At 41.1% G+C, this 14,117-nt stretch overlaps 1 protein-coding gene across 10 annotated transcripts in view; it reads left to right on the top strand.

Moving 5' to 3' along the window:
• Positions 1 to 13,665, top strand: part of MAP4K4 (mitogen-activated protein kinase kinase kinase kinase 4) — a 164,358-nt gene extending 150,693 nt beyond the window's left edge. For all 10 annotated transcript variants that reach the window (XM_058834909.1, XM_058834855.1, XM_058834900.1 and 7 more), the window contains 6 exons: positions 3,147 to 3,281; positions 5,672 to 5,772; positions 6,517 to 6,666; positions 7,478 to 7,637; positions 9,589 to 9,728; positions 10,437 to 13,665. In XM_058834909.1, the coding sequence (XP_058690892.1) occupies positions 3,147 to 3,281; positions 5,672 to 5,772; positions 6,517 to 6,666; positions 7,478 to 7,637; positions 9,589 to 9,728; positions 10,437 to 10,520 (770 nt within the window). In that variant the 3' untranslated portion in view covers positions 10,521 to 13,665. The remainder of the gene's footprint in view (positions 1 to 3,146; positions 3,282 to 5,671; positions 5,773 to 6,516; positions 6,667 to 7,477; positions 7,638 to 9,588; positions 9,729 to 10,436) is intronic.
• Positions 13,666 to 14,117: the final 452 nt, after the last annotated feature.

Raw genomic sequence — 14,117 nt, 5'->3', positions numbered from 1 at the left:
TGTGCAAAGAAGTTGCAGTGTGTTAAGATTTTGAGAGGATTCTCACCTAAACTTGCTTTTAATAGACACACTCTTGAGTCTGAAAACACGAAATCAGTTCTTGGCCCAATTTATATTTGAAATACAGAACTTTCTGACAACAAAGCTTTTGATACTGAGATTCTGAGCTTGCTAGAAATGGTACAAGAAAGCCTTGCAGGTAGAGCAGGAATAGTTGATTGGTTCTTCAGTTCATGCTGTTGAGAGGCAAAAGCCAGTTTCATTTGCTCAGGTGACACAGTGCAGAGTCATAAAAATGCTGGAGGAGAGAGCGGCAACGTGCATATAGAACATGCTCCAGTTGTGGCTCCCTGAGGGTTTTGCCAGCCCAACTGGCTGATGGTGGCACCAGGAAGGTAGGGAGAGATGACAGAGTGGAAGAACTGGTTGTAATCTGCCTGCTTAATAATTAAAAACCACAGTGACAATAGAAACAAAAACTCACTGTAGGAGAAAGGACTTCGCATTTGAAACTGTCTGTGGGAGAAGCCAAGCTGGGAGTTCACATACAATTCTCTGTCTGATTAGTTCATTTGATGGCTGGAGCAGAGTTTTCTTTCTTATTTTATGATCATAATGATTAGATCCCTGCAGAAAATTAAAAAGACCAGAATTTTGGGAGCTGTTTAAACTGACTGGCAGACCTGTACAAGGAGAAGGGTCTAATCTCCCCCACTCCAATTTAAGAGCAGCATAACTTGTTGAAATACATGCATAGCCTTGTTTATATAACTAACTGTCCTGCTCTTTTCATGTCAGGCTGCAGAAACGCAGAGGAATTTCCTGTCTTGTGACTTTTCCTTGTGGTCTAGACACCAAAACACAATGGGAACACACTTGAGATATTTCTCGGTTGTTTTGAAAAATATTTCTGGTTGGAGAGAAATACCCTGGTGCAGATCATGTGAACCAAAAGGAAAAAAGTAGCCGCATGCTGGGAAATTCCCATGAGTACTGTTTGTTCTGAGTCTTCAAATTTGACTAAGCTACTGGGGAAGCTACAACCATGGAAGTACCTGAGGCAGAATTTGTCTCACTGTGGGTAGGGACTCAGTGGTTTTGAAAGCATTTGGTACATTGTAGACACCCTGAGCCCTCTGCGCTCTTTCTTGCCCAGAGCTGCAGTGGCATCTGATCTGAACTATGTTTCCTACTTTTCAGTGTTTTTAAAAGAGCCCTTGTGGCTCTCATTTGCAATGTTTTCATGGAACGACCTTTTCTTGGTTACATGTGGGACTTCTGGAAATACTGTTTCCTAGTCTAGTCCTCCAAATCTTAAGAAAGCTACTGAAGTGGTAGGGCTTTACCCCTTTATGAAACATGGCTTAATAAATATTAAGTCAGGAAGTACATCAGGGTACTAATTTACTGCCATTTCTGTAGTCCCATTTGTGATGGAGATCAACAAAAGATAGTGCAATGTTACTTCACATTTCATTGCATGGCATCAGAACAGAAGGGCTTTTAAAATTAAGTAGTAGATCCAGTATTTGCAATTACCTCTCCAATTCCACTTCAAATTTAAACTTAGTGAACAGATTTTTTACTTTGAAGCTGCCTCCTCCTTTCCTCCTGTCTTTTCCCATCCAGGTAATCATAAAAAGATCTTTTAGGCTATATGTCTTTTTAATGCAATGGCTTGTGGTGCTGGAGTTCATGGAGAAGCTTATTTGCAAGCTGTGCTTCCCCACATTGCTGCCCCAGCCCCTGCAGATGCTTTTCCTGACAAGCCTAGCTCAGTTAGGGGTTCCCTTGCTATCAGGGTAAGGGGTAGGAGCACCCCAGTGTGGAACTGGCTGTGCACAGCAAGATGGTCTCAGTCCTGCTGCAGCCAGTATCCCCCAAGCAGCCACCTGTGAAATAAGCTGTCAGCAGGTATGGTGTGAACACTTAAATGACAAAGGCGTTCAGCTGAACTCTATAGCTGGATCTGGCTGGCAGGCTGCCAGGTGTGCCATCTCGATAGGTAGTGCCTTTTGACAGCACAGACCAGTATGGTGTGGCTTGGCCAGCCCAGCAGTGACTGCTGTACAGGTCACCTCCCTCTCACCTCCAGTGGCTGAGAAACACTGGACAGGCACATGGCTCCTCATTGTGGCTGGTGCAGCACAAGCACGGAGCTACTCCATGACGAGTAAGGGTCCCTGAGAACATCTCCTGTTTCCATTCCTTTTGCAGAGACCTCATGGAACCTTGTTAAATGGCTACTAGTCAAAGCAGGGGCGATCTCCCTTCCTCAGCCACAGCTTTATCTGTGCAAATGTAATGGTTCCAAGCAGCAAAGCAGCTGGAGAAAGGAGGATGCAAGCTTTGAGTATGTGCATTTAGGGCCATCTTACTAGCTCAGCAAATGCTTTGTAGGCCATAAAAGGATCACTGTTAAAGGATCACTGGTAAAGTTTATCGTGAACCTTGCTTTCCTTTTTTTGAAGAGGTCTTCTCTTATGGAGAGTTAAAAGTCTGAGCTGTATTTGGATGATGTGGTAGATGCATTGTCAGTTGAAGATAGGGCAGCCCCAGCAGGTAGCTGCCCTCAGCTGTGGATAAGAAACACCTCTCACAGTTTCTGTGTGCAGGCTTATAAGTATTACACCCTTGCAGCTCAAGGGAAGAGCTGCTGACAAAGCAGTCATCAGCTTTTAGCAAGCAGATGAAGTTTCAGGTCTCATATTCTATCCTGCTGCTCTCCTACAGTTTAGTGTCAAAAAAAGCCATTCTGACTCAGTTTTTTATATATATATATATATATATATTTAATCTCAGTGCATGATTCTCTGGTGCTTTTGTTGTTGGAGTTCCCTGTTCTAGTGGAAGTTGTCTAGGTCCTAAGAACCAGGTATCAGAAGAGTTGTTCCCTTGAGTTTGTAATTTATGTTTGTGTGGTATTACCATGTGTATCTGTCATTGATTATCTGGAAAGCACGTGTCTGGGTGGAGACTGGAGTGAAGCTGTTGTGGATGAAAAACAGGGAGATTTCTGTGGTTGCAGCATTTTCTCCTTCACTGTTGCTTTGGTTTGTTTTGCAGAGCTTTCTGTTTGCCTGGGCAGGGCTTCTTGCAAGTATCTTCCTATGGAGATAAACTTTTTTTTTTCATTTTGTGGCCAGGTAAGAAGAACAAGTTGCGAGTTTACTATTTGTCATGGTTAAGAAATAAAATCCTTCACAATGATCCTGAAGTAGAAAAGAAACAGGGCTGGACAACGGTGGGCGACTTGGAAGGCTGTGTGCACTATAAAGTTGGTGAGTTGCAAATTCAGTAATCAAATTGTTGGGATGAAGGATGGCTGAGAAAGGGAACTGCAGTGCATGTAATTTTTGGGCTTACAGTTTGGTTGGTTTTATTTCTAGCTGTCCTGTCTGTTTCTCAGGGTGAACCTGGTGGCAAAGCACCAAAATAGATGGCAATTTACAGGGTTAAATTGAAGATGAGAGGGGTTTTATAGTGGGATGATGGGCTGTGAATTGGAGAGTGTGCAGATCCCATCTATCTCCTTCCTGTAATGGATTCAGCTTCCATAAGGGTGCTGGTATGGGCAGTGAGGGTTGGTAACATTTCGCCACCTCTGTTAGACTCCTTAGGTAATAGAAGGATTCTCATCCTCAGCAACTGTTTTCTTTACTAACAAGTTTCCCATTTCTTTTACCATAATGAATTTACATGTTGGAATAGATTAAAAACAGTCTCTCTTTAATGTAGATTTTAGGGACTAGGAGAAAAAAAAAAAAAAAAGTGGGAGGACAAAAGAAGCCCAGGTAGCAGATGAGCTTTGGGGAAGAATCTTTGGGAGCAGAAGCATGTCTTTAACTTTAGGGTGATGCATTGATTCCTCTTAGTTCATTAAATTCCCTAATGCCATCTCAGATCTGCTGCAGTACAGTTACAAAATCAAGTGTGTTTTCACCAGGCAGGTGCTCTTTGAGTGGTTTTAAGTAGTTTAAATGGATTTGACTATAGAAACTTCCACCAAAGCTGGTGAAAGACATGTAGCATTCGCAGCCAGCAGAGGATATTCAGTGAGCCTCCTGCCCTGCAGGTGGGAATATGAACCAAGAGCTCTTTCTGCTGCTTAGGTTTCATGGTGCATCCTAATGGGCACTGGATGTTGCCTCTGATTTGATTTTCTCCCAGGAGCCAGCTCAGCTCCTTTCCAGCTGTGTCAGTCAGTGTGGAACAGCAGCAATCAAACTGTTCTCAGTCTCCTCCTGCCATGCGTGTGCTCTTGGAAAAACCTGCTAATGGGGCGTAATCAATAACAATGGCAGTAAGTGACTGCTGAACCAGGAGCTTGACCCTGAAAACAATTAATAATGCACTTCTCTGGTATCATACCCCAGGGTGTCAGCAGCATAATGAAGTGGCCTTTTAACAATACATCAACAGCTATTGAAAGGAGGCTTTCCAGCAGTGAAGCGTCTGAAACAAAGAGCATTCTCTTCCAGATGAAGAGGGGTTTGTTAGCCTGGGCTGCAGCCTGGCACTGAACTTCCCTCTGAACCACAGAAATACAGTAGATTTTTTTCAGGTAGTGAGAGGCCTCTTTGACAGCTGCACTTCAGTTCCCAAGAAGGAGAGCTCTGGCAGTAGCTGGGCTTGCAGTCTGGACGCTGTCACCGAGGCAGCTGGCACTGGTCACTTCCTCGTCTCTTTGATGCAACAGGATTCTCCGATGTCAGGGTGAAGCGGCATTTATGGATCTCAGTTGCTTCAGGCAACTTTTGGCTCCTCTAAATGAGAAATTGGTCTTTTGAAACTTAAGATTTGGGTGAATTCCCAGAGAGCATGCAGAGCAAATAATAAGAATTATCTAATGTCCCCTTTCACAGATGAGGTGGTTTTGTTTAACACCCCCCTCTTCCCCGTGAAAAAATTCCAGGAAGTCTTGTAAGCTAGACAAGAAAGAACAAAAGCTCTGTTTTCAGTCAGTACAGCTGTGGAGGTTGAGAGAGGTTTTTTTTGTCTGTTAAAGACGTGTCAAGTTCCTTTACACTTAGAATTCAGTCTTGCTTTCCTGCACAGTTAAAAGAGCAAGTAGTAGTGTGGTTCACTATTATAATGACACTTTATTTCTGATAAATTATGTGAATTTTATTTTCTTTTTCTCAAACAAGTTATCTCAGACATTAGGATCAAAGGAAAGTGCTCCACTATCAAGCTTGCCTTTTGCTTTTGAAATTGAATAATGTTGTAATTTTCTTTTCTTCCTCCTTTCCTCTGGGTAATTTTTCAATCAGCTCAAACTAGCACTGCCCATGCTGTGACTGGAACTGCCAGTAATGGACTCTTCCACAGTCATGGCCTTCTTTTATTGGAATGTCCCTGAAAACTGCTTTTCTTGTCTTGACAACTAAGCACTGTCCAATGTGGGAAAAAATAAGTGGAAACAAGTGTGTACTGACTAGTTAATTCTAAAGATTGTGGCGTGGTCAATTGCTAATAAGAGTAATGACTTCTGTAACATAAATGTATCAAAGAGCTTAACTACATAGAAGTAGCACTCCTAAAATGTAGTGCTACTAAATTCTCAAAATTATAGTATTTCTTCATACTTACATAAATTGTCTCCTTTCTTGATGTAATTGCAATGACTTTGGAATTATGCTGAATTCTTTTTTGTTTTCTTTAATTTCAGTAAAATATGAAAGAATCAAGTTCTTGGTAATTGCATTGAAGAGTTCTGTGGAAGTCTATGCATGGGCACCAAAGCCATACCATAAATTTATGGCCTTTAAGGTAATAGTATATTTCAGCCATAGGTAGGATTTTCTCATAACCACTTGCAGTTTTCCCTTTTACAGACATGTTCTGACGTTGTGTCATCGCCATATTTCAAGTTGTTTGATAAATCCCCACAAACTTGGTGTTATATTTTCATTTAGGAAAATATTTTTATTTTTTTTTTAATTCTAAGAATCAATGTGTTTAAAGGTCTAAATTGTCACTGAGCATAAACTAATAATGACACAGTATCAGTCTTTGTTTACTCTCTCTATTAATAAAACATGGGACAGAGAGAAGTGTCTTAGAAGAGAATCTAAACTTCTTTGTCTGAGCAGAACAAGTCATGAAGTGATATTTAGCAATATTATGGGATTGTTTTTGAGTACTACTAGAGTGAAATTAGCTGGCTTGGTATAATTGCCAGGCTGGTTTGCAGACAGTTACTGTGGGTTGTGCAGATCAAAGTACTACAGGAGCGCTGAATTGCCCTGAACTTTGGGAAAAACAATTCTTACTAAAAAAGAAAATGGACCAAGTAAACCCTACAAAAAACAGCTTAGGTGATTGAAATGCAGCAGTGTGCAGAGTAATCTGTCCTTGTTCATGAGAGATGTATCAGCCTAATGGGTCTGGGTTCTAGGGACACCAGAAGGATGTGGAGGAGTAAACCCACAATGTGTGCATGCAAGCATGTTTTTATAAACCCCATCGTTGTTCTAAGCAATAAAGTAAATCTCACTGATGATTGTCTCACAGTCATTTGGAGAATTGGTACATAAGCCATTGCTGGTGGATCTAACTGTAGAAGAGGGTCAGAGACTAAAAGTGATCTATGGCTCCTGCGCTGGCTTCCATGCTGTTGATGTGGATTCAGGATCAGTCTATGATATTTATCTACCAACACATGTAAGAGCTACTTCTGTATCTGGGTTTTTCTTTCTTTCTGGTGGATCACCCCCCCACCTCCAACCTCCTCCTTTCCCCAAATGACCAATGTGTCAGGCTGTCCCTGTGGATCACTGCCAGATGTTTGCAGTGGTAAATTGGGTGGAGGGGTCTGCATAGATTTGACAACATGTGCTGTGGAGTTTGTGTCTCACTGCCAATCCCCACCTCATAGTCAGTCTGTCTCTGGTTTGGAGTTGCCCACTCAGATCTGAGGAGGATCAGTGTGACTGTTTTCAGGGGTGGCGCTAAATGTCTGAGTGCCCTGCAAATGTCCAGCAGCACAAATGACACAGCAGCCCAAGGATGGGTTTTGAAAGGGTTGGCAAAGACCAGGTGACCTTAGCTACCAAGGTTTCCTGTTGTTCACTGTACACACAGGTGTCAGATGGGCCACCCCAAGCACTATTCCAGGCAGTGCAGAGATCTGAGGTCTGCATCTGCTCTGCTTGCCCCAGGCTCCTTTTCTGCGCATGTAAAGAAATGGGCACCCCTACAGAGAAATTAATCTTTCCTCAGTTTAGATGTCTTCCTTAAGATGAGAGAATTTCTGCTTCAAGGGTAACTGTGGTGTCTAGATCAAGGGCAGCAGATATAGCACTTGTAAAGTGAATGAATTTGGGACTAAATGATCTTTATGGTCCCTTCCAACCCAAGCCATTCTATGATTTTGTAATATCCCTGATGTGTCAGCCAAAGCCAAAAATCACCTGTCCCTTTCTTCTGGCACAGGCTCTGCAGCATTAAAATGCTTCCTCTTCTGTCTCTGTAGATCCAGAGTAGTATCCAACCTCACGCAATCATCATCCTCCCAAACACGGATGGGATGGAGCTACTGGTCTGCTACGAGGATGAAGGAGTTTATGTCAACACATACGGAAGGATAACCAAGGATGTGGTTCTGCAGTGGGGGGAAATGCCAACTTCAGTTGGTAAGTGCCTCTGGTGAGCCATGTGCAGTGTGCTCTTGGGGAGTGTGAGTCTGTGCACCTGGGCAGAAGGAGGGAGCATCAAGTGTGCTGCTTCTGCATCTGAAGTCAGTGTTGTATTATTTCTGGAAAACAGCTGTGCAAAGTGAAGAGTAATCATATGGGTCTGCTTTGTGCTGAAGTTTTTGTGAATAAAACCCATACAGTCAAGTTGCAGAGTTCATGATTGAGGAACTCACCATGACCTCTGGAGGCTGCTGCAGAATTTTTGCTAGACAGCAAAAGTTATGGAAGCCTTTCAGTATAAAGGCATATAAAGTGGCAGATGAGTAAAATATTATGGGTCAGTCTGTGTAGATAACAAAAGGTATACCTAATTTGATGTCTTTAATTCACCTTCAGATTGTTCATCTCTCCTAGTACCATTCTCCCTCATCTCTCCAGCTCAAAATAAGGTTGAGAGTGAGAACAATGACTGTAGTACACAAGTACACATCAGAATCCCTCCTGCGTTTGCTGCTGTAATTCAGTGCAGAGCAAAGCATGGCCTGTAGTCTCACCTTCCTTTATTTGGGCAAGCATGGGGCTGTGGGCTGGCTGCAGGTATTGGGAGATGACTGCTGATAACTGAGCAACAGGAACAACAGTGCAGGAGGAAATTTAAAGAAGTTAGATGTTCCCTCTTGTGCTGATTAACTCTTGACTAGGTCTAAAAGCAAGCAGAATATATCAGCTGGCGAGTTCCAGAGCCTTTGGAGGCTTGAATGCTTGTGAAGTAGTAAATAGTATTGAAGCAGCCAACACCATCTGAACATCTCATCTGGCAATTTTTAGTAACTATTTGGCCCAGTTAGCATTAGTGGAATATTTAAAAATAAATAATTTTCCACCGGGATGGTATATGCACCGTTGGTCTACATTATACTGTAGTAGATAACTTGATTTAATTTCACTGTGAACTAAATGAATATGTCATATAAAAGGAAAGTACTGTAAAAGTAAATATTTTTAAATTTTGCTGTCTAGAAACTCCTTTTTATTTTTCTGTTAAGTATGCATGCAAATCAGAGGCAGCAGCTTAGTCTTCAGTAAGTTCCCTTATGTTATTTTTGACAGCATTCCTAAGGACTGTCCATCAAATTGCTTTGTGAATATACCTTTTTATAACGTTGGTGACTTTACTTTTTATTTAATTTTCTTACTGCTATCAGAAATAGATTTTTTTTCCTCATGCTACTACTAATCTGTGTTACCTGTGGCACTCCAAGGAAAAATGTTATTTCTACATAAAGGGTCATAAAGTATGTCAAATAATAATATTTCTACTTCGAGAGCTTAATGTGAACCTCTTGTTACATATACACAGAGGTATACAGAATGATTTTCAGTTGGCTTTCTCAAGGAGATCAGTTTTTCATATATTATTCCTATTAAAAGAGGCTAGGTAATTTTTTCTAATTTTACCTTTCCCTCTTATTCTTTGTTTTTGCTGACAAACTCCATCAAGGAGGGAAAAAAAACACATAAGACATAGAGCTGGTGCTTGGGACACACTGTAGTGGATGGGCTTAGTCTATTTAAACCTTGGCTTCTGCTTTCTCTTAGTCAACACCTAATTAATATGTCTCTTTGTGTCCCATACTTGGAAGAAAAGGCCTGTGTAAAAACTCAGTGTTCCCTCCATTTAATTAAAGGTTATAAAGTTTCCTTTGTTATGAATGCTCAAGAAGAAGTATATAACATAGAAAACATGCAAAAGAAATTAAAATTTTAAAAAGTATTTTTATAGACGTCTTGAATGTTCTGAGGAGAGAAATAGCACTCTGAACATGCGTCTAGCTACAATAATGCACATGCAGATAATTTTTAACTAGAGTGTGTCAGGATATTCCATGCATCTTCCATTCCTCCTGTTGCCCTCTGCCCATCCTAATGTGCTGTTTTCTTTCCAAAGCATACATCCGATCTAACCAGATCATGGGCTGGGGAGAAAAAGCTATCGAAATCCGGTCGGTGGAAACTGGACACTTGGATGGTGTGTTCATGCACAAAAGGGCACAAAGACTCAAATTCTTATGTGAACGCAACGACAAGGTACTTCCCCTCCCACCAAGCTTGTTGCCAAGATGATAAATATGTACTTCAGCTAGGTTGGGTTGACCCTGACCAGCTGCCAAACACCCAGCCAGCCTCAAGCTCTCTTCCTGTTCCCTTGGAAGGGAAAGAAAATAGTCAGAAGGCAAAAAGACTCATGGATTGAGATATGGACAGTTTAATAAGACAGCTTGTACATGCAAGCCAGACAAAATAAAGATTAATACATAGTCTCCCACGGGCAGGTGGATCTCCAGATGTTTTCCACACATAATGCTTGCTCGAAAAGACAGGTATCACCACCACAATGTCCCTTTCTCTGAGCTTTTATTGGTGTGCGTGATGTATGACTGTATGTTATGGGACATCCATTTGGTCAGTTTGGGTCAGCTGTCCCAGAATATTCCCCCTTCCAGCCCCTCTTGCCCATCCAAGCCCACTGGCCTTTTAGGGGCGAGGGAGCTGTTGAGAAAGCCTTGATACTGTGCAAGTGTTGTTCAGCAGTAGCCAAAACACTGATGTGCTAGCAACACTGTTTAACACAGATGCAGAGCCCTGCAGCCAGCAGTCTGATACCAGGAGCATCAGCACCATCCCCACCATCCCAGACCAGCACTGCAATTTCATTGCAAATACTGGGGACGGTGAAGGCACATTAGAACCACTGCTGTCCTACCTGTTGAATCTGCCAATCTCTTCTCTTTGCAGGTTTTCTTTGCCTCAGTGCGGTCAGGTGGAAGCAGTCAAGTCTATTTCATGACCCTTGGCAGGACTTCACTTCTGAGCTGGTAGAAGCAGTGGGATTTGGAGAGGAATTGCTGACATCCAGAGTCTGAGATCTTCGTAACTTGGAATTATTTTCAACTGGAGTACAGACCTGCACGAGTGCAGCACTCTGTGTAAATGTGTGTGCAGGCATCACTGGTGTTAGGTTTCTTTATGTTTTTCAACTGAGGCTGCGAAGCAGCTGGTGCTGTAAAGATATTGCCATCAGGTGCTACAATGTCTTTGAGATTTGGGATCACGCTAGAAAGCTACAGGTCTTCTTTTCCCTTCAGCTCCAGGATTCCTAGGATTTTAAGGACTCTGTTTGTTAGTGTTAAAACAGAGAAGGGGGGAAAAAAGGAAGAAAAACAAACCAGGTTTACCATGAACATGCTGTTTGTTGAGTGGACAGGAGGCAGGCAAGAGAAGGTGAGAAGTGGTGTAGAGAGTCAGACTGGCTGAAACAGAGGGCAGATCTAGTCTAGTAATGTTAACAATGTATTTAATTGACATTTCTTTTTTGTAATGTGACAATATGTGGACAAAGAGGAAGGTGCAGGTTTTAAGAAGTTAATATTTATAAAATGTGAAAGACACAGTGACTAGGATAACTTCTTCTTGGGGACAGGGAGGGTGGGAAGGGGCTTGGGGTGGAATTCTTAGGGTTTTTTTTGTTTCTGCAGTTTTATTTTGGCCTGGCCAATAACTTTAGTCATTTTCTGTGTACCAGGTGTTGCCTGAAACATGTGCAGGTGATTAAAAAAAAAAAAAAAAAGGAAAAAAAAATTCATTTTCTATAATGATTCTGTGTTAGGCCAGAACTTGGTTATGTCACAGTATTAGCACTGCCTCAGTTAAAGGTTTAATTTTTGTTTAAACCTAGAAGTGCAACAACAGTTTTACCACAGTCTGCACTCGCAGAACTAAAAAAAAAAAAGAAAAAAAAGAAAAAAAAAGAGAAATAAAATCCAAACTACATATGTTTATTTTTTTGTGCCTACCTCATTGTTTTTAATGCATAAAATAAAAGAGGTGGTTTAGTTTATACGTTTTTAGAAGAAAACCATTAATATCTAATTTAATCTTAATACCAAAACTACCAGATTGAAAGGTTTCTGACTGTTATTGCATAGCAAGTTTCAGCAGGAGGAGAGAGTAGTCCGTTGGGGCAATAGTCGTAGTGGTATGGCAGTGAGACACTGATTAATGTAATTTGCTTACAAAATTTGGTAAAGCAAACATTTTTTAAACCAGTTTCATCCTAAATAGAAGTCTCAATTTAGCCTAAACCAGAGGTTTCACTCTTCTAACACATGGGCTTAGTAACAGGCAGGTAAAAGTAATCTAGGCTAGTTCTATAAATTGTTAAATGTTGTAGGAAACATTTTGGGGCGGTGATGTTTTTCTTTTTTAAGAATGCAATGCACTAAAACTCTTTTAAGAATGTAGTTAATACTGCTTATTCATAAAAACAGCATATACCTGTGTTTAGATGTAAGATCCCAGCTCTGGCTTTTTTCCTTTCTTTTTTTTTAAGTCAGTTTTATTTTATGAATAAGTTCTGACATTTTTAATAAATGTCTTGAGAGTAATAATTTGTTTAGTGGCTACATGTTCATTACTTGAGAAATCTTGAGTGTATAATAATCTGTTGGTGTTGTAATAATGCACAGTGTCACAATTCAGCCATTTTCCTTTTTGGTTTTTTTTTTTTGTTTTTTTTTCTCCTTAATTCCTTTGGTGGGGTACTTTGCTGACAGCTGCCTTAAGCTGTTCATTCAGTGAACAGGCTCTCAGTGTTTCATGGGCTTTGTCTTCTGCTGTGGTTAACTTTCCTTCATGGCATGACAGGTAGGGCTTTTTAAACACGTATTCTTCAATTCAGTCAAGCTGATGGCTCGAGCGACTGGTCACACAATCAATTTAGAGCCAAGAGCACCAGGTGTGCAAAGCTCAGACTCAACAGACCCTTCTTTTGGTGTCCAATCTGACTGCTGTAAATCCTTCAACCCCGATCAGCGCTGCTGCTGAAGACTCCTTTGAACATCGTAGATGGTTGAAAAGTGAGCGGTAAACACGCACCTCCAGCGCATGTGTGCGTGCACACAGCAACCCCCACTCCCCCACCCCCCAAAAAGAATCAAAACTCAAGAAAGCCTTACATTTGCTGGCGGAAGAATACCTAGAACTATTTTTTTTTAATTGTATGACTTTTGGATAGTGTTGAAGGTGAAGGATGTGTTCTTTTCAGGCCCGGTGTGGTCAGCCAGAAGAACGATCAACCTTTTGTACTATAATGAACTAAAGGGGACTCGGAAATGCAACGTGATGGTAGACATGGGTGTAATCACAGAGCTGCCCTGTAGTGTAGTTTGCCGAAGCTGATTCGATCGAATGTCAGTCTGCGTGATTTAAATCTTCCAGTGCTATGTGGTCAAAATTAATCTAGTCCTTGAAAGCTGATGCTGTTCACCTAGAGGAAGATGCTTCAGTGCTGTAGGGATGCCCAGGTCATGGATATGTGCTGTTGAAGTTTTGAGGCTCCAGGGGAGGGTGGAAATCTCCTTCCTTCAGTGGGTCTGCCCGGCTGGCAGCTTCTGCCTCCACAGAAGTGCCAACATGGCAAGGTGAAAACAGTATTACAAAACCACTTTGTATACCAACATCGAACTCTTCAAACAGTGCTTTTGTAAGCAAAGAAGAAAAGAAAAGCTCCTAGGTTTAGTTTTAAGCTTTAATAAGTAATAATTTTCTGTATCTTTAAGTCAAAGTAACCCTAACTTGTATGACTGCAGTGTTTTTATTTTTTATCTTATGCACATGTTATGTTGGAGAAAATGTTTACAAAAATGGTTTTGTTACACTAATGTGCATCACATATTTATGGTTTATTTGAAAGTGATTTTTGTGGGTTTTTTTAGTTTTTCATAGTAGTAGTAGTACACTTTTTGTGATTTATAACCCCAAACTCTGCTGATTATAAAAGATGCTAAACAATAATACAAAATGACAAACTGCATTAAAATTACTAATCGTAGAGCTGCAAAGCAGACTGGTGACAAGTAAAACACTCAGCCTTTTTTTTGCAGTGCTATCTAACTTGTCTTCTGTGTATTATGGAAATTACTGTTTTTTCCCCGTTTTTCCTTAAATAAAGTCAAATTGACACCTATTGTATGTGGAAAGTACTTTGAATATTTACTGGCTGCAGAAATTAAGCTGCATGTTGCCTAGTTGCATGTTACCATAAGAACAAAAGACTTATTGTCAAATCTCATAATTTTAGAGACTTTGACAATAAATATGGGCTTTTGAGGGCTTTTTTTGTTGTTATTATTTTTTTTTTTCCTTAAAGCCCGATCTCCTGGTGCAGTTGCTCCTTCGAGAATTGCGGTTTTTGCTTTTACAGAGAAAGGAGAGTGAAAATCTTAGAAATGTGGGTATGGGCCTGGAAAGAAGTTGCACAAGGAGAGCTTGGGTTCATTGTGAACGTGCCCTCCTCCTACAATGCCTTCAGGCATGTGGTTTTTGTAAGCTGGTGTTGCTTATTGTCGAGTGCAGTGAACAGCAGTCCTGAGCTGGGCTCTTGCAGGCCATAAAAGCTTGGCTCCAGAAAAGCCAGGC

This window comes from Poecile atricapillus, chromosome 1 (genome assembly GCF_030490865.1).
Source record: "Poecile atricapillus isolate bPoeAtr1 chromosome 1, bPoeAtr1.hap1, whole genome shotgun sequence".
Taxonomy (NCBI): domain Eukaryota; kingdom Metazoa; phylum Chordata; class Aves; order Passeriformes; family Paridae; genus Poecile; species Poecile atricapillus.
The sequence above is the reverse complement of the archived record's forward strand: the minus strand, read 5'-3'. Positions and strand labels throughout refer to the sequence as shown.